General features: G+C 41.2%; 1 protein-coding gene across 6 annotated transcripts in view; it reads right to left on the bottom strand.

Annotated features, from left to right (window-relative positions):
- The window catches only part of Rbms1 (RNA binding motif single stranded interacting protein 1), a 211,102-nt gene that overhangs the window by 75,861 nt on the left and 116,151 nt on the right, over nt 1–19,090 (bottom strand). For 5 of the 6 annotated variants that reach the window (XM_027420336.2, XM_027420339.2, XM_027420337.2 and 2 more), the window contains exon 2: nt 11,719–11,894. In XM_027420336.2, coding sequence (XP_027276137.1) covers nt 11,719–11,894 — 176 coding nt within the window. Of the gene's footprint in view, nt 1–11,718; nt 11,895–13,205; nt 13,275–19,090 lie in introns of those variants that run through there. The other variant, XM_027420338.1, reaches the window with a different exon arrangement.

The following is a 19,090-nucleotide window of genomic DNA, read 5'->3' as shown; positions in this document are numbered from 1 at the left end:
TTTGTTTTTAAATACTAAAATACAAGTGAAATAAACATCTGGGGCTACGTGTCCTAGCTGGATTGTGTCCCGCCTTCAAAATTAAGAAGAAAGGCAATGAAATGAGAGTCCCAAGTGAGAATGAGCAAAATCACACACCATATTCACACACACACACACACACACACACACACACACACACACACACACACACACACTTCTTCCTTTCACTAAAGATGTCAATCAAGCTATGAGCTGCTGTGAGTCACAGTTTTGAGTATTTGCTGATTTTAATGATTACTGACAATTCAGGGACATGCTGTGCATCTCCTCTTTTCTTCGAAGGACCCTTAAAGGGTCAGATTACCTTTCCAGAAAAATGGCTGGCCATCAGATATTTTAAATAGTACTAGTATTCCCAAGAAGCCACTCTCATAAGAGTAATGACTGTTGTACAAACTGACAAAAGATGATGACCAAGCAATGTTTCTTGTCCTACAGCTTTAGAACAAGTAGTCAGAGAGCATGGGAAATATTTATGTATACCTCTTCCCCTTAAAAGGTCAAGGCTTCTGGAAAATATATGTGTAGTAATGCATGACAGAAATAGATATGAAGCTAAAGGTGAACAGAAGTAAAACCAGGACCACATTACTCCCCAGATACAAGAGCCAGATTCCTTGGGACTGCCAGCACTGGCTTCATCTCAACTTAGAACGTTTTAGTAGTCAAAATAAGAAGGAAAAATAATTATGAAATTGAGTGTTCATTGGAGTGAAGCCCTGAGCCAAAGGGAGTTTTTATTATCTCAGCTCTATAGACAGAAGTTACTTCCTCAGGGTAGGTGGGTGGTGGGTGTGTCTTTCTTGTGACAATGCCCTGAGCACAATGCCAGTTAAATGACTAGTGCCTGAGCCACATGCAGGTAGTTTTCGGGTTAATGTATAAAGCTATTATGACTGAATTCCCCAATGAAATCTATGCTCCCTGAAGTGATTATCAAAACAGGCTCTGGACAGGTACTGTAGCATCGATTTTCTGTGTTACTATTACCTCTTAACCTTTAAATGAGACAGATGATAGGAAATGTGGACAAACGAATGACACACTTTAACATGCTGATGACTGCATCTCTATTAAGTTGCTTCATGTGCTGATACTGGATGAACATGTTTCTTGTCATCTCTTTGGTACATTTGAACTTACACATGAGTCACTAAGAAAGTTTACTTTGCCTTACTATTTTTTTTTTTTCATTTGGTGAGGTCAAGCCTGTGCATGTCCATTCATATAAAACTGTACCAACGACCTACATACACATCACTCTCGAACAAATACCAGGTCAGAAGCAGGTACAACTGGTTGGCACAAATTCTCCCAGCATCCAGGGGCCAGTTGTATAACAGAGAACGGGCCTGCCAGTTGAATCATGATGAAGTGACATCATGGGCTGGCATGGGTTCTAAGTTTTAGGTGCTCCTGTCTTTTGTTTATGCCTACTATGAAGCATGTGGATAGCTGTGTTACTAGGAATTTGTAGAAACAAAAAGTTCTCAATGTGTCCACTTTCTGGACCAGATTAACTCAAAAGTCTACTAAGAAAATGCGATTAATAACTGTCAATTTTCCTATTTTAAAATTGCTCATGCAAGTGATTGATAAATCCTCAAAAGCTGTACAACCAAAATCAGAAAAGTAAGTTAAGATACTGCACACTCGATATGTCATTGCTCTTGTATGGCAGCTGTTACCCAGGAGCCCTGATCTCAGATCTGTGAGTTGGCCTCACTGCTAAGTTGATAAACATCAAACATTTCCACTTAGAAAATATGACAAAACCACTACTTTTAAAATATTTTATGTGAGCTTTTGCTTAATATTTCATTTTACTGGGGGGCTTTTCTACTGAAAAATGAAAACAACAACAAGAAAACAAAACACCTGGTTGAGACAATGCTGTTTCAGGCTTAAGAGGCCATGAGGCTGGGTGAGTCTCCCCCTGACGACATGCACTGGCAGTGGAGAGGACACATTTATGTTTCTTAGGAAGAAATGGAGGTGGAGCTATTTCATACTTATGAGTTTCTGGTTACTCAGGGAATGTAAAGAATCAAAACAAGATCAAGTGTTTCAGAAGACAGAATTTGTTCTGACCTTGAATGCACCTCCTCATCCAGCTTTCTCAGTTATACACCAGGAGAGCCCCAGTCAGAACCTGTTCCCGAGAGGCTTTAGAAAAAACAAAGAGAGCTAGTTCCAGGACAGGCTCCAAAGCTACACAGAGAAACCCTGTCTCAAAAAAACAAAAAAAGCAAGCAAACAAACAACAGATGGAATGACAGCACAACACAAACCCGAGCCCCAAAATATCCAAGCCCTTTAACTCCTTTAGTCCTTCCTTGCAAGAACTGCATTATTATCATCCTGGCTCTACAGGGGAGGAGCCCTGAGCACACAGAGTTGAGCAATTTGCTTGAGTAAGGGGCGTGGTCAGGTGGAAAGCTGCTCTGTGTGTGGCACTGCCTCTCTCTATCCTGACTCAGAAGCTAAAGCAGAGTCTGGGCATGCAAAGCTTCCTTCTCATAAGCACTCCTTCTTTTTCTTAGTTCTTTAAAGGGCTGGAGGGGGGTGGGGCAAATACAGGAGTCATCAAGAAGTGAAGGAGAATAAGCATTCCTCCTCAACAGCAAGATGCCTAGGAGATACAAAATTCTTGGTTCTAACTAGAAGGAGCAAGAGTTCAATAAATTTTTAAATCAAATGCTCAAACTCTTGGCTTCAAAAACCTAAGCCAAAATTAATTAGTATGTCTTTTAACAGTTAATTGTGTAGTATAAAATGTCAATTAAAGCTAATGAATAAAAGGATGGTATGGGGAAAATCTTGAACAAAACATAGTCCTCCCTTGTAGTGGGGACTCACTGATTCCATCGTACCCCCTCTGATACCATGGTCTGCAGGGGCTTAAGACTCTAGTGTACAATATCCATATGACTTCCACACTTCATCTCCTGATGACTGACCATACCTAAAGCAACATAAATGCTCAGTTATTTAGTTGCTGTAACATATTTCTCAGGCAATAATGACAAGAAAAAGTGTACACATTCAGCACAGATGTAATATTTTCAACCTGCTCTTAGCTGAATCCATGCGGTGCTCATGCCACATGTATGGAGGGCCAACTACATTATGTAGTGAGCTACATCCATGGAGAGAAAGCTACGCATGAAGAGGCAATGATGACTTCATTTGTGGCATGAATCTGGAGATGATCATAAAACATGTTGGAAGACCACTTTCTATGCAAAATTTGAACAGGCTTCATTTGCTTCCAGGACCAGAAATGACTGCTTCCTCTTTTCATCTTTAAAGAAACAGCTGTTGTGCCCTAACAAAGTATTTTTTGGAATTCTGCAAATCTAAAAGTGTGAGTATGAACATTGATGTTTTAACAAGAAGTCCCCTTATGCAGAGGCACATTACACTTTATGACAGAGATGGGCAGATGCTACAACATAAACAGAAAACAAGAAAGATGCTGGTTTGGACCCCATAAGCAGTTTAGGCCAACCTAAGCCTGGCACAGCCCAGGTGAGTGAGATAGCAGACAATTAAGGAGAAGAAATTGGCATCTCCTGGCAGAGTCACACACATGGCCAGGGCAGTTTGTGTTCTGAGTATACGTCCTTGCTAAATCTAGGTATCCTATCAATGTTCTAAGGTATCCCATCAATGTTCTAGGTACCCCATTAATGTTCTAGGTACCTCATTTATGGAGCTGTATCCACACTTCTTCCTTCATGAATCTCGTTCTTCCTTCAACTAGGTTCTCTCAAAAATTTCCTCTCAAAACTCTCCAGTTTGAAGCCAAATGATCACACTCAAAGAAGCTGCCAGACTTCTGGCACTCAAAAGTCAAAATTCAACAACTTAATCTCTTGAAACTCTACTACAGTATCATAGTTTGGACTTTTCCTTGGTTATTTTTGAGTAAGGTTTTGCTATGTAGGGCAGGCCCAGTAGTATATTTGCTATGTAACCTAGGCTGGCCTCAAACTTGTATCAGTTCTCCTGTGTGAGTCTCCCAAACCTGGGATTATGGGTATGCCCTACCAGGTCTGGTGATACTATAAAATTTTAAGAATAATTTCTGGAGAAATATACATCTTATTGTTACTGGTCTCGGCTAAAGTTCTAACATACCAAGTGGTCACTTACTCTAGATGGCAATCATGATGTTTAATTACAAGGCTTTTTTCTGCATTGAAGATTCACCAGTGGCTTACCTCTTTCCATTTAGTTGACACACTTCAATGATACACAATTATAAAGCAAACAGGCACCCAAAACTTTTGCCCAAGAGTGGGCAAGTATTTCCAGCAACAATAAAAATAAGTGCTTTCCCTTGATCCCCGTATCTGTAATGATACCACACTGTTTTCTAGCCTGGAATCTTACATTCATCTTCCTCCTTGGACACACCCTCTATCCCACATTGGGTCAAGGGAAGCCCTCAGGACGTCTGTATCACCTCCCTTCTCTTTACCACACCTCAAGACCACCCACTAAGTCCCTCAATCCTCAACAAACATGAGACAGAGCAGGCAGATGAGGAGGTACCCTCTTCAGTCCTGGGCCTGGGCAGCCCATTGCATTAAGATTATGCAAAGGCTAGCTTTTCTTGGTCACCCCTATTACATAAGATCCCAACAGCAGCAGCTAGAACTCTACATTCGTAAGGCAGGCAAATGTGTCTTAGTGACTGTCCAGCAAAATCACCAGTATGATGCTTATACATATTTACTAAGTTAGATTAAAAAAAAAAAAGGAGATGTATCTCTTACTTCTGCTGAAGAGTGACTTGATCTGATCTAATCAAACATATTATTCATTCACAAGAAAATTATAATGTTCCGACAGAGTCCATTATTTCCTAACACAGTGTCACAATTTGTCAGACAATAATCCCTAACAGAATGTTTCTTTTTATCTAACTCTCCCAGGCATCAAGCAAATAACATGACGTACCTTCTCTGTGCTGTGTAATGTCAGGGTGTTGCACATTAGCTAACCACGAGCTGTGTCTCAGTGACCAGCTATGCATAAGGGGGTCACTCTGGTAGGAGTCAGGAAAGACAGATTCTGCCTCTTTTCTCAGGCCTCTGCTCTGAGCTTTGGTTCTGCTGACTGTTTAAATGGACTTCAGGAGCCCAGGCTTTTCTAAACATCTTGCTAAATCTATCATGGCTCTTTCAGGGAACTTCAGTAATGAGTCTCTGTAGGTGGTGGCAAATGGGAAAACATAGGCCCCAAGGACGAGAGTAAGCAGATAGATCAGGAATGTAATCAGAGCACAGCCCTAAGAGTATGGGGTTTGGAATCAGACTAGTCAGAGTCCAAGTTCTGGCTCAACCATGTAGCTGTATGATCCTGATCAATAAGAAAGGGGTCTCCTTTAACTTATTCTCAAAACTTAGGCAGTATTACCAAATGCAGAATATCTCTAAGGATTAAATAAGTCATTTTGCATACAACCACTGATCAGCAAGACTTAGATAAACCTTGGCAGCTAGGATCATTTAGGCATTTATCTATAACACATGGATTCTCCACATGCTTTAAGTTTATTTTTGATTGATCCATAATAATTAAGCACATTTGCCAAGTGCCATGTGATGTTTCAGTGTCTTTATGTGATTTGATCTACTGAGTGTAATTAGCATATCCAGCGCCTTAAGCATTCAACATACCTTTGTGATAGGAATGGTCAAATGAATGCTTGAGAATACATATTTTAAAAAACACCACCCTGTCAACACTAGTCATCTTTGTTGTGTGTTCTAGCAGACCTTACTCCAGCTCTGTCCCCACAGAACACACCCACCCCTCATTTTTCTCTCTCCCTCATAAGTTTCTCTGAATTGAAGACAGGGAAAGGGTCAAGAGAGGGGTTTTTCTCACTCACCAGGAGCCCTGGGTAACTAACAAAAACCGCAGGGTATCCAGCTGTGCACCTATAAGCCTTCCTTTCCTTCTTCCTCTGCATTTTAAACACCCAGCTTTCTCCTACCTCTGGAGCTCTTCTTGGGGACTGACAGGCACCAGCAGTTCTCCTTCCTGACATGTTCTGTGTTCATCTGAGGCCCAAATGCTGTCTTCATTCCTGAAGCTACTTTGTGCCCTCATATCATGTTAACCTGAGTTTTCCTCTGGTTTTCTGATGCAGTGCCACAGGACCAAAATGGTTACTTAATTCTTTCTCAAATGATTACTGGCCGTTTCTGCCTATTTCTGTTGACCCGTCTCGCTTTTCTAATTTACTTTCAAAGAACTGTACTGTATTCAGATAACCAGGAAAACTTGCAGGGGCCAAAAGCAAAGAGAAAGGCAATCACAGTGCCCTGGGTATCAGGACCAGTGAAATTGGTTATATTTCAGATGCCCCTTTTGATTAGTAATAGACTGGCAAATCAGAAGACAGATTTAGTTCCATGCTTAGATAAAACATGCTGTTTTACTACACTGGAAACAAATTAGAGTGCTACTGAATGAAGGAAAGAGACAGATGGGCAGGTTTAGGAAGAAGAAAAGCAAAGTGGGAGGGTTAAGAACACTCTTAGAAACCCACAGAATGCCCATCAGCTCAAATGGCTTCTTGAGACATTGAGCTCCCTGGACCTTGCAACAGAAACTGGAGCTGCAACAATCGCTCAGTCAGTTGGCCTTGCCCTCTACCGGAAATCAGGATGCACTATGGAACAAACCATGCACACTGATACTGCTTATATTGATTTCCTTAGTTGGCTTGAGACAATCTCACTGTAGCCCAGGATGGCCTTGAACCTCTGCTGCTGCTGTTTTATACCTTCATCTTCCAGAACACCATACCCTACTTCAAATACAGTTTGTAAATCTTCTAAGTAAGAGTGTGGACAAAAATGGACGATTTCCCATGCTGTAGTAAAAATAATAACCAGGAAGGAACGAGGAAGGATGCGTGACCCTGAAACCAGCCATCTACAAGTACCCCAACAAAAGCCGAAGGAAAAGGAAGCTTAAGTTATGTTTATTCAAACTACTTCCTTGGCTCCTCCAGCTTTCAAAATCACAATCTGGTGGAGTTCTCGTCCACTCTTTATTTCTGAATGTAAGATAATGCATACTTACAGCTTTTCCTAACAGCATTTTGACAAAAAGAAGGATTAATATTTGCTTGGTGACACCAGTGCTCCAAGGGCGGTCTTCCTGTTACAGGTTCTTTCACGACTCCAAAGAATGCAAACTCCAAAGTGGGCCAAATCTATTCTTTTTTTTTTTCACACGGACATTATACCACAGTAGAAAATTCCACATCTAATGGTATGTGGTAGGTCATAGCCAAAATACAGAAAACATTGTATAAAGTTACTTCCTTGGTGTGTGTATATGTTTATAGGAAACATAAAATGCTGTGCATAGACTTGGGGCCCTTCCCTGAGATATCTCATTGCACATATAAAGATATTCCAAAAGCCTAAAACACAAAATACTTCTTGTCTCAAACACACTAATGGAGGAAATAGATATAACCTAGATTCCAATTGTCTTTTATAACAACTTTGTAATGAAAGCACTGTTTGACCTACTTTTCAGGCTATGGACTGAAACACTAGATAACTGCCTAGCCCTGATGTAGTATATCGCACAGCGGTTTCAAAAGCTTGCAGCCCTGACTATGCTTTTATAAGCCAGGCGAGGAATCTGTAGAGATAAGAACACTATTAGCGTGAGACATGCTGTTGAATTATGTAACAGGCATGTGGACAGCAGGATTGTATGTCAATAATGCAGTCTGTGAGTAGTGATATACAGTAAGTAAGAAGGCCCAGAGTCCTCAGCATGGTCCAAGCATGAAGGAGGAAGAGAAAACCTGACAATGGCCTGGAAGAATTGAGGGTTTCGAAAGTGGAGAGATATTTTAGGTAAGGTGGCAATCTGAGCAAATGTTCTTTCCTGTCACACCATAGGAAGCAAGGAAAGAAATGCCCAATGTTACAGGATAAGAAGGGAGAAGTGATGGGGAAGTCCTTCTGTGTACATGTTTGTCTTACTGGTTGATAAATAAAGCACTGTTGCCCAATAGGGAAGCACGGCAGGTGGGGATAGGAGTCGAGGAGGATTCTGAGAAATGTAGTAAAGAGGAGAGTCGCCATATGACCCCAGGAAGAGAGGACGTATGCTGCTGGCGTCCTCAATAAGATAACTCTATAAAATATATAAATTAATGGTTATAGTTGATACTTAAGACAGTGCTAGCAAATAAGAAATCCTAGTCATTGGCCAGCAGCATTGTAACTAACATTAATCTCTGTGTGTTATTTGGGGGCCCTAATGTGGCGGCTGAACTCAGGAAGCTGACAAAAAGAGTTATCGTTGCAGAGGAGTTACTTGAAGACCAAGGGACAATAACAGGAGGTGGCCGGGAACAACTTCAAAGCCTTGCAGTGGAGGAAGTCAATTGGACAAGTCACAGTGTTGAGGTGAAGAATAGTGAACTTGGGGCTCAAATAAGATATTCAAGTAGAAAGTGTATAGTTAGTTGAAAGTGTGGAGCACTGCTATAAGAGAGTAACCAGCAGAGGAAATAGAAATGAAAGAGGTCAAGACTTAAACAGTGACAATATGACACAGGAAACAAGGGCAAGGCAGGAGCAGCTGAGGACCTGAACACGTGAGGACGGGAGCCCCTGGAATTCTATTAATAATTCAGCTCAGACCTACGAGATGAAAGAAGTATCTTATTGATACATACCAGAACACTCAAACTTATACTTGGTTGGTTTGGTTTCAGAAAATGGGAAGAATGAAGACTATCTGTGGCTCAGGTGTAACAGAGTGGGCCTTTCTCTACCGGGGCCACTTCATCTCCTAAACATGATGAGCCTCCTCACTGATGGGAGTCATTTTGAGTATATCGGCTTGTAGAAATGGAGAAAACCTGCAGCAGCCTGGAACACTTACAAGCTCCCTGCATTTCCACCCACACTTCACACTTCACAATTCACAGGTTATCTAGAGCTTGTTGGCATTTTTCCTAAAGTACCCCTGTATAGTTGTATCTACTCACAGTCCACATCACTTGACCATAACTGCCATGCCCAGAGTCCAGTCCTCCTGAATGGTCTTCAGGTGCCTAAACTCACTGCTTTCCCAACTGAAGTGCTATGTATGGCCCGTGCCCTCTTCCCTCCTGACCATGGTGGTCTATATCACACAGTGTCACGAGTTCTGAATTAAGGAGGTACCACCAGAGCTCTTAACATCACAGCATTTACCTTTCCATAGTCAGTTCTCCTAACCTTCCAACTTTTCTACGTTACACTTCCAAAACCTACTTTGTTTTCCTCTCCAGCAGATAAAATCTTTGTCATACTTGATTCTAGGCTCCATGCATTATTTTGTATGGAACAAACATTCTTGGCATCTTTTTTCATTTTTCAGACAACTGGTATAGACCCAAGCTTCAGAAAAATGAATCATTTATTTCAACTGTTGCTACCCACCCGGGTCAATTTGCAACCAGTGCTATGTTTGCACTTCTAAAATACTCCCCACCCCCATTCCAAGTCATGGTTTATCTACCCTTCCTGCCAAGTTTCCTATGCTTTTCTATCATCTCTATGCTCACAGGACTTCCTAGGTCCCTGAGTAAGTCACTTTGTCATAAGGTTCACATAACTTCCAAGTCACCAACTAGTTATGCTTCATCAGAAAAAATTAAGTTTCAAGCCCAAGTGTCCTTTTGTGTCTTTCTCTATACTGGAAGACATACATGCTCAGCAAGTAAGATCCTATATTCACTTAATCCCCAGTGTGAAGCAGAATGAAGTGGACAGTGGATTTTGAGGCAGCATCTTCTATCAGTGTTGTGTCTTGCCTCCACAGATACAGCTGCCAAAATGATCACTAGCATTTCATATTCAACCTGGGATCTTGCAAGAGCCTTCATTTATAAATAACAAGATATGGAGAGGATGGCTAAGTTACTGCTATTAATAGTAACAGCAAAGAGAATAATGGTTACACTCATTAAGAAAACCTACACACATCAATGACACCAACAACAGAAGTGGAATAAGTGGTCTAGGAAAAATGATAATGTATGCTATCATTTTTAGAAAATGATTTGGTTCAATAAAAAAGAATAGGCCCTATTTTTCAAATATATTTCCGGTTTATAAAGCAGCTATAAAGCATATAGATCTATCATTTTATGGTTCCTGGGCTGTCTCCTTGACATCAACTCTTACGTAACTTAAAGCCAGCTGAGGAACAGTTTCCTTCTGAAATCCTCTCCTTTTATACTTCAAGACAGACTTGCTTCACCCCTCGTTCCTACAGCATATTTTTAGTTTCTTAGACTCTCTGGCACTCTGTCTACCTGTAATTATGCTGCAGAAGCATTGGAAGATGCCAATGAAAGGCCAGTCACAGACAACATAGCAAAAGGCCTATCTGTGGTCATGATGGCTACAGCAGGCATGGCATGCCTGGCAGAGTTCCCTCTGTCTCCAGCCAGGCCCAACAAACTATCAAGAGCTGGACTTCCTTTCATATCAGACTGTACTCTCCCAGAGTCCAGAAGGACTGGGCAGGAAAGGTGATAAGAAAAAGGCATGAGACACTCGGCATGATGGAGATGGCCTTTTACACAACCCTTGAGAGCCTAGAGGAACACCACCTATCCCCCACCCTGCTTCTCAAAACAAAGCAAACCAAGGCCAGATGGAAGGTAGCTTTAGCCTCAGTTTGAAAATACTGCTCATCAGTTTTGAGTATTTTCCCCCTTTAAAAAAAAAAAGAGTTATGAATCTGAGCTTTACCCAGGATTAGAGAAAAGAGTTGCTGTCAGGCAAGACATTTTGAAGGGAACAGGCAACATTCTCTAGCAGAATGCAGTTATGTACAATTTCCTTTTGTAAAAGACCATTTCTGTCCCAGGATAAATACAAAGTGCTGTAATGTGAAAGCATTTACTGCTCAATGCCATCTGATGTTTTTACTCTTTCCACAATGATCTGTGCTCTCAAAGGTACTTCTGGCTTCTGAGTTTAAATTAGTACTTTGTTACTTAGCTATGACAATGTAATCAAGACCAAATAAGATATTTGTATTCTATTCATCCACATTAGCAGAAAATGCAAATTTACTTTGAACCTGATGATGCAAGATGGACATGCATTCTTCTCTTAAGATGCAGGAAGTGGAGGTGTTCTTATTTCCAAAGGGAAATGGGTAAATGATCTGTACCACAGAGCTCCAGGTGCTTGTGAAAATAGAGGAACACTATCCCAAGCAGGAACCCAGAGTTGACACACACTCAAGATGGGGCTAGCTTGTTAATTACTTTCTGACAAATAATGTTAGCTTGTTTCTCTTACAGGATTGATGGGTCCCTAGGAGGCTTCCATGAGAGATGAGTACTCTTAAAAAAGAATCTAGCCATTAATTTTTCTTAAAATTTGTATTTTACTTCTCAAATGCTAAGTCAAATTGTATCAAGAGAATGCTTTAACTTCACCTCTATGTAAGCATTCTAGAAGCACATGTGAATACTAAGAAAATGCCCAAGCCTTTAGCACTTAGAGGTCTTATGTATTGATCTTATGCCCGTCTCCGGTAACACAACTTATATCCTCTATGGCTATGATCAAGGAAGTCTGCAGCAGCTAAAGAACTCAGCGCAATTATACTCACGGTTGACAGAGCTTCACCAGGTCTTGATCAGTGGTGTTGGGGGGCAGGCCTCGGATGTAGAGGTTTGTCTTGCTCAGCTGATCCCATCCTGAGTTGCTACTGCTGCTACTGTTGTTATTACTGCTGGTGGTGCTGGGACTGGGAGGGGCCATGGGGTGCGCTGGGACCAGAGACTGCTGCAAAACAAAAACCAGAGTATGTCAGAGCAGAGGTAAGGGATCAAGCACCACTCAGAGGCTATGTGGGCTACAGAAGCGAAGGAGGGAGGAGGGAGGGAGGAGGAGGAGGGAGGGGGAGGGAGGGAGGGAGGGAGGAAGGGAGGAAGGGAGGGGAAGGGAAGGAAGGAAAACACTGAGATTAAACAAAGATTATCCTGAACTACTGTGATGTAAAGATGTAAAATTTAACTTGAAGGCAGAAAAAAAATCTATTCATTTTACGACAAAAACAAAACCCAGAAACCCTTCTTCCAACATGAAATTAAAGAATTTTACCCAGCAATACCTGAAATGTAGATAAATTTATGGATAATCCATTTATTCACATATTTTAAGGAACACATTTCCTGAGACTCAAAATTAAGTTGCATGAAGGTACAAGATACTGTCATCTTAATATGCAGTAATTTAGAAATCTCTAAGCGTTTGAAAAAGGCTTCCAGATACTGGAGTATCTAAATGCAGATTATTTTGTTTATAATACTCTTTAAAAAGAGACCATTTAATATATAGGAACGTTAGAGCTGCATCCACAGCCTCAAACTTCTAAGCTAGACCTATGGCTTCATGGAGACATCTGGATGAGATTCCCACTAGCTGCCTTTCACCCTGGCTGACCTTGTGAACTTTAACCCCTGTGAGGATGCTGTGGCAGCTGGAAACCTTCCCAGGAGCTATCTTGCAAAGCCTGCAGCCAGGGGCTTCTCAGGCTTGGTTCTCCAGTCAGCAACCACCTAGGAAGGCTGTCTGAAATACACATACCACACACTGCTGCCCCATGAGCTTGTGGAAGGAAACAAACCCCAGCTCTCTGCCCCTCACCCCCATGCAAGACTTTTGAGGAAGTTAAAGGGCTCAGCCTGAGGACAATGAGTAGGACCCAAAGTCTCCTCACAGCCAATGTGTAGCAGGGCAGAATGGTATCCTTTATATTTTCTAAGTGATAACATATTAAGCCAAGAGCAACACTTACACAAAAAGTTGGAACACAGAACTTAAATACTTGCTAGACACCCAACAAAGACTTCAAATATTGATGTCAGGCATTTACTACTGCAGACAAAAATGTAAGGCATGTAGAAGAAACACTAAACTCCACAGCAGAAAATGTTGATGTGAGACATATACAATAAATACACTCTCGTTTATCTTGCCAGCAATTTCAAATGCCCCCTGTAGACTCTGAGTACTGCACCTAGTTTCTGCCAAGGCACGATAATTCCCCATCTTAAGCTGAAAACTCTGTGACTCTTTCTTCTGGTCTTTTACCTTCCTCCCTTTGTTCAGGGTCCCAGTTAAGTTGTCATGCAAATACTGCTTCATCTAAAGAGACTCTTTTAGAAAGGGAGTACCTAGAAGAATAAACAAATAGTGAGGAAATTCTACTTCCTAAGAGCTGAACTTGAACTAGGACTATTGGTATTGCTTAATCCAAATCCCAAATTGCTCTGCCTGAGATCACACCCTTCCAACCCGTGTGATTCATGCCTTTCACGGACAAGTGAGCTCACATACTGTATGTACATCACTGGCTTTTCTCTAAGGACTAAAAGCATTGGTTTCTAGGTATAAAACAAACAAACAAACAAACAATAAACCCAACCCTACTCATCCCTGTCCCCGCTCTGCCACAGGTGTCACACAAGGGTCTGGCCTTTCTTCTCTCTAGTCTCTTGGTATTTCCATTTACCTACCGGCTCTTCTTCTCAGAGCTGTACTGAGGTATTAGAAAGGTGAACTCAGCCCTCATCTCCCAAGCCTCTGACTGACAAGACAGCCTGTAATCACAGAAGTAGGTAAGCCTGAATTTTCTCTTAAATGTCATGTGATCAGTGCCTACCATACCATCCCAGAGCACAAGGTTACTAGTTTTAACTGCAGGACAGAGGACATGGCTACTGAATGACACCAGGGATGTGTTGTGAGATATTTGTACATTGTGTCAAAGTGTACTGCTGATTGTTCAATAGCTTGTTGGGGAGAATAGGCAGGTCTTCCAAGCAAAGAGAGGAACTAGGGATGAATCTAGGCACACAGGAAAGGCACCAAGAGACACAGAGGAAGCAGGATGGGTGGTACGCGGCAGAACACAGATTAACAGAAATGGGTTCATTTAAGTTATAAGAGCTGGTAGAAAACAAACCTAAGCCAAGGCCGAGCTTTGGTAATTAATACTTCTCCACGTCATTATTTATGTTCTCACAGCCCAAAGAAAAATCCATCTACAGGGATGAAGGGCCAGGCTGTAGTTCAGAGGTAGAGCATTTGCCTAATATGCAGAGTCCTGGGTAAAATAATTACGTGTCAACCTGGAGAAGTAGAAAAGAGCTGTGGTTGGGTCCTCTGCCAGCTCCTCGTTTCTCTCTGAGAACACAGCAGGGGCGAGTATATATACTAGCAAACATTCTAAAGACTGCATCTCAAGACTGGCTCTATGCTAGCCCTGACCTTGTCTGCTTCTCATGGGGCATGCTGGGTATAGGCTTGTTCTGATTAGAATAAACATCTGGGTTATCATTAATTAGGGGACTCTTTGGAAGTAAAAGTAGGTTTTCCTTATGTATTATTGTTGATAGATGGAAGAGATCCATGGTCTGTACTTCTGAATTTCTAACTGATTTACCCTATGATGTCTGATACTCATCCATATTTACTGTAACAGTACTTTCCCAGTGAGGGAAGCAGGTTAGAAACCCAGGGCTTCCTCTTGGGCTGACTATTAGGGTACAGGACCTCCCAAAGTTCAGATTCCCAGAAGGACAAGAGGGTCCCTAATTCACATGAGGAGGACCATGAGGCTGGGGAAAGTTCAAGTTAAATTTTACCTAAATATCAACACTTCCAGAGCTAGTTGAAGACAGAGACAAATGTCTGAGAGAGAATGAAAGGATTTTAGTTGTTAAAAAAAAAAGTATAGAGAATTTTAGATTAAAGATGAACTGTTTAGACCTTGCTGTTTCTGGGAAGGGAGTACAGCTTAGCAGTAGGCATGAGTAAGGATCTGTATTCAATTCCTGTCCCATAAAAAGAAAAAAAAAAAGTTCACTGAATCTAAAAATGTCACTTCCACTGAGACATGTTTAAGGCCCCAAATCCAAATACAATAGATCTTACCCCTAAATATTCAGAAAGGATTGATAATGGTCTTAACAGTATGAATACTAATAGCATAAAGAAGTGTCCATTTGCTAAGTGCTGCATTTGGTGTCCTGCTTTCAATTTAACCTGCTAGACAGACAGGTACAGCACTGTTCTCTACAGGTTAGGAAACCGAGTCTGAGGAGCAAGTAAGTATTGTTCAGTGACACACGGTAAGTAGGTGACAGGGCTGAGACCTGGCAGATAGCAAAGTTGGAACCTCCAAACACTCTACGTAGCTTCCAAACACGTTCCACCTCTTCGATATACTATACTGTTTTCTTTGAGTTTCTGGGCCCATCCTCTTGCAACCTAATTACCAAATTCTTGCTGCTTTGCAGTGTGACTCTGCTATGCCAGAGTAAAAGGTGACTATGGTTACTCTAATTGGCACACAGTGAACTAGTGAAGGTAAAAGCCCCATTAGCTTGAAAAAGAAGGTTTAAATAAATCCTGCTTTATAAATTGTTCCCCTAAAGAATGGATTCTGGTGTATGTGTGTGTGGGGGGGATACAAGCTTAGAGACAATTTGGCATGCACATGACCTTAGGTTCAACTCTCCACTGTGCAAGAAATGATAAACAGGAGTGAATCTTTCTTTTTGTGAAACAGGTCTTACTATGTAGGCCCAGAGTAGCCTCAAACTCATGATCACTGTGTCTCTTGGGCACTGGGATTGGAGATGTTTATCACTACATTCAACAAAAAGAAGGAATTTTGACAACCACATGGAAAATATTATAGGGGTTCTTTTAAAAGTTAAAAATAATAGTCTAGCATGGTAATCACATCTAAAATCCCAGTATTTGGGAACCTGAGGCAGGAGGATCCAATGTTTGAGGATAGCCCGGGCTACAGAGTAAGATTCAATAACAATAAAAAAATATAAACAAAACCAGAGATATCATATGACCCAATAATCACACTACATATAAAGGAAACAGAACCAGTATGTCAAAGTGATGTCTACACTTCCTTGATTACATCATCAACTATTCATAGAAGTCAACAAAGGTAACAAACTAAATGCTCATTAAGTGATGAATGGGTGAAGAAAATGTTTACATATACACATAGTGGAATACTATTTAGCTGCTAAAAATAACACTGTGTTATTTACATCATCACAGATGGAATTAGAGGTTATATGTTAAGTGAAATAAAGACAGAAATGATGCTAATCATAAGTAAAACCTGAAACAGTCACTCTTGCACACATTGAGAGTAGAATAATGACTACAGAGGACAAGGAGAGCAGGGAGGAGGCAGCTGGGGAAAGTGTTATCACACAGTGCTAAGTCAGAGTTAAACAGGAGAAAGAGGCTTTGATGTGTTATTCCATAGCATCACGGTACTGATAACATGAAGGAACTATACATTTCAAAGGGTAGAATGGGTTTTGCAAGTTTTCAACATGAAATGATTTTTGAGGAGAGAAGGTTATCCTGATTTAAAAATTATACAGTGGACAATATGTCAGAATATCACATTACTTCATTAATATGTACCATTGTATATTTTAAAGAACCAGTTAAAACAATTTAACTGATAATAAAATGAGAATGAATTCTGCATGGGCTTTCTGAAAGCTAACATGGAGTCATGCTGAAAACTGGAGTCAGAATCTTAAAGAGTATTTGACATGAAATTGGACAAAATTAAACTTTAGCTTGTAGCTTGAAATACAAACAAAGCACTGATGAGTCTTTCTTTCACTATGGCTTCAGAAGTTGATAAACTCCGAAGCAACTGTACTTGTAGTCAGAGTATGTGTCTAGATGGCACAAAGTGGTAATTTACCAAAATAAAATAAAAGGGATAACTTTCTCCTGATTGTTTTGTCACTAATGCCCTTCAACATCTGCCTAGGAAAATGCCTAGCCTGTCTCACAGTTTGAAAAGACACACAGTGCACGAAGCTCACAGTAGCTTAAACACAGTCTAATTAGGGATCCCTGTGGGTGGCTAGATAGCCATAGTTAGTGCTCATTCAGCCCCAAAGAGCCCAATATCTATCTCAGCTTTCTCTAGTTTTTCACTGGCTAAGGTTCTATAACAGGCCACAATTCTTGTCTCTCTGGGGGTAGGGAAAACAAGGTAATAGAGTTTTCATGGTAACATTTATCTGGGTTTAATTTGTATCTTAGTTAGGGTTTCTGTTGCTATGATAAACACATGATCAAAAGCAACTTGGGCAGGAAAGGGTTTATTTCATCTTATACCTTGTAGTCCATCATCCAGGGAAGTTAGGCTAGGAACTCAAGGCAGAAACTGATGCGAGGCCATAGAACCTGTGGATCATGACCTCTTTGGGGTATTAAATGACCCCTTTACAGAGATTGCCTAAGACCATCAGAAAACCCAGATCTTTACATTACAATTCATAGTAGCAAAATTACAGTTATGAAGTTGCAACGGGAATAATTTCATGGTTGGGGGTCACCACAACATGAGGAACTGTATTAAAGGGTTGCAGGAGTAGGAAGATTGATAACCCCTGCCATAGACCAATGTTGCTTACTAGCTTGCTCCTCCTGGCTTGCTCAGCTTTCTTTCTTCTACACCCCAGGAGCACAAGGGTAGCATGGCCCACAATGGGCTGGGACTTTCCATATCAATCAACAATCAAGTAATGTCCTACAGACTTGACTACAGGCCAATCTTACAGAGGCATTTTCTCAATTAAGACGTCCTCTTCAAAGATAATGCTTAGGTTTGTGTTAAGTTGACAAAACCACCTTGCACGATTTGCATGCCAAAAACTGATAGAAAATTAAATCAGTAGAGAACAAATAGATGGGGTTGTAATAGCAGATGGATTTCTCTGCCTGCATGGATAGATGATATCAGCAGAATTTCTTTCTAGCACTCAGGAGGGCCTCCTATGTGGACAGCATTCAGGGAGAACTTTCTGCAAAGGCAGCAATACCCACCTTGCCAGGAAGACCCTCTAGGAATTCTTCACTCACACAGGACTGGCAGCAGGCCAAAGGTAAGCAAGGTTCTGTCCTTGCATCCTATTACCCCCCCCCCCAACAACACCAGGTATGTCTTCTCTATTGATGCAAGGTGAAAAGACCTTTAGAGAAGCAACATTAACTATACATGAACTAAAGCCAATTAGTCAGCATGTAATTGTTATAGATGGTAATTCAGCCAAGACCATTAAAAACTAAAGACCTGTCATTTGTACTGTCTCATTTCCTTCCTATCACTAATAAGTCAAAGAATGCCTGTCCCCCTCCATGGCCTTTACTTAGGAACCTCCCTAAGAATTCTAGTGTATTTTAAAAAAAGGAAACCTAGAATGTGTCTTTGATATTGCTTCCAATCTCTTTGAAGACTACCATGTCGATAATCCAAGTCAGAAAATACCCACCCTAATTTAAGAAGGTTATAATCCACCCCTCTGCAGTACACACACACACACACACACACACACACACACACACACACACACACACCCACACCCCACATACACACCATCCCTGCCACCCAAATGCCAATTACTTCCCTTTTCTCTACTGTTCCTCAGAGCAATGTTATGGAACATGGGGGACCAGTACACTATCATGCCTTCATGAAAAAGAAATATGTAAGAACACTATATAGTATGCTAATGGTCACAAGCTGCTTTATTTCCCTATCATTCTGGATATAAAGCAAAGTTAACCTTAAGGGGACTACAAACAGGAATGGGGGATGGCACCCCAGCAGGTTGATTCCATCCCACTTGGGCTGGAATAGAGGCTGGGAAATGAAGTGCTGATGGAGGCCAGTGGAGAAAGAAAACAGGAGAATGATATGGAGGGCTAAGAATCTGCCCAGGAAGTCGCCGTTCTTACTGGTAGCTCAGAGCAGAATGACCTGAAGCACTGGCCAATGGATAGTGTCCCACTGGCCTGTGTCCAGGAAGTGAGGAAGTATATAATAATCCTCCTCAACACATGGATATTATAGCTGTAAATCACCCTCCCCCCAATAAGGTGATGAAACTTGGTTCACCTATCTTTGT

Source organism: Cricetulus griseus, chromosome 6 (assembly GCF_003668045.3).
Source record: "Cricetulus griseus strain 17A/GY chromosome 6, alternate assembly CriGri-PICRH-1.0, whole genome shotgun sequence".
Classification (NCBI taxonomy): domain Eukaryota; kingdom Metazoa; phylum Chordata; class Mammalia; order Rodentia; family Cricetidae; genus Cricetulus; species Cricetulus griseus.
Note: the sequence above shows the minus strand (reverse complement) of the source record. Positions and strands in the feature narration are given on the sequence as shown.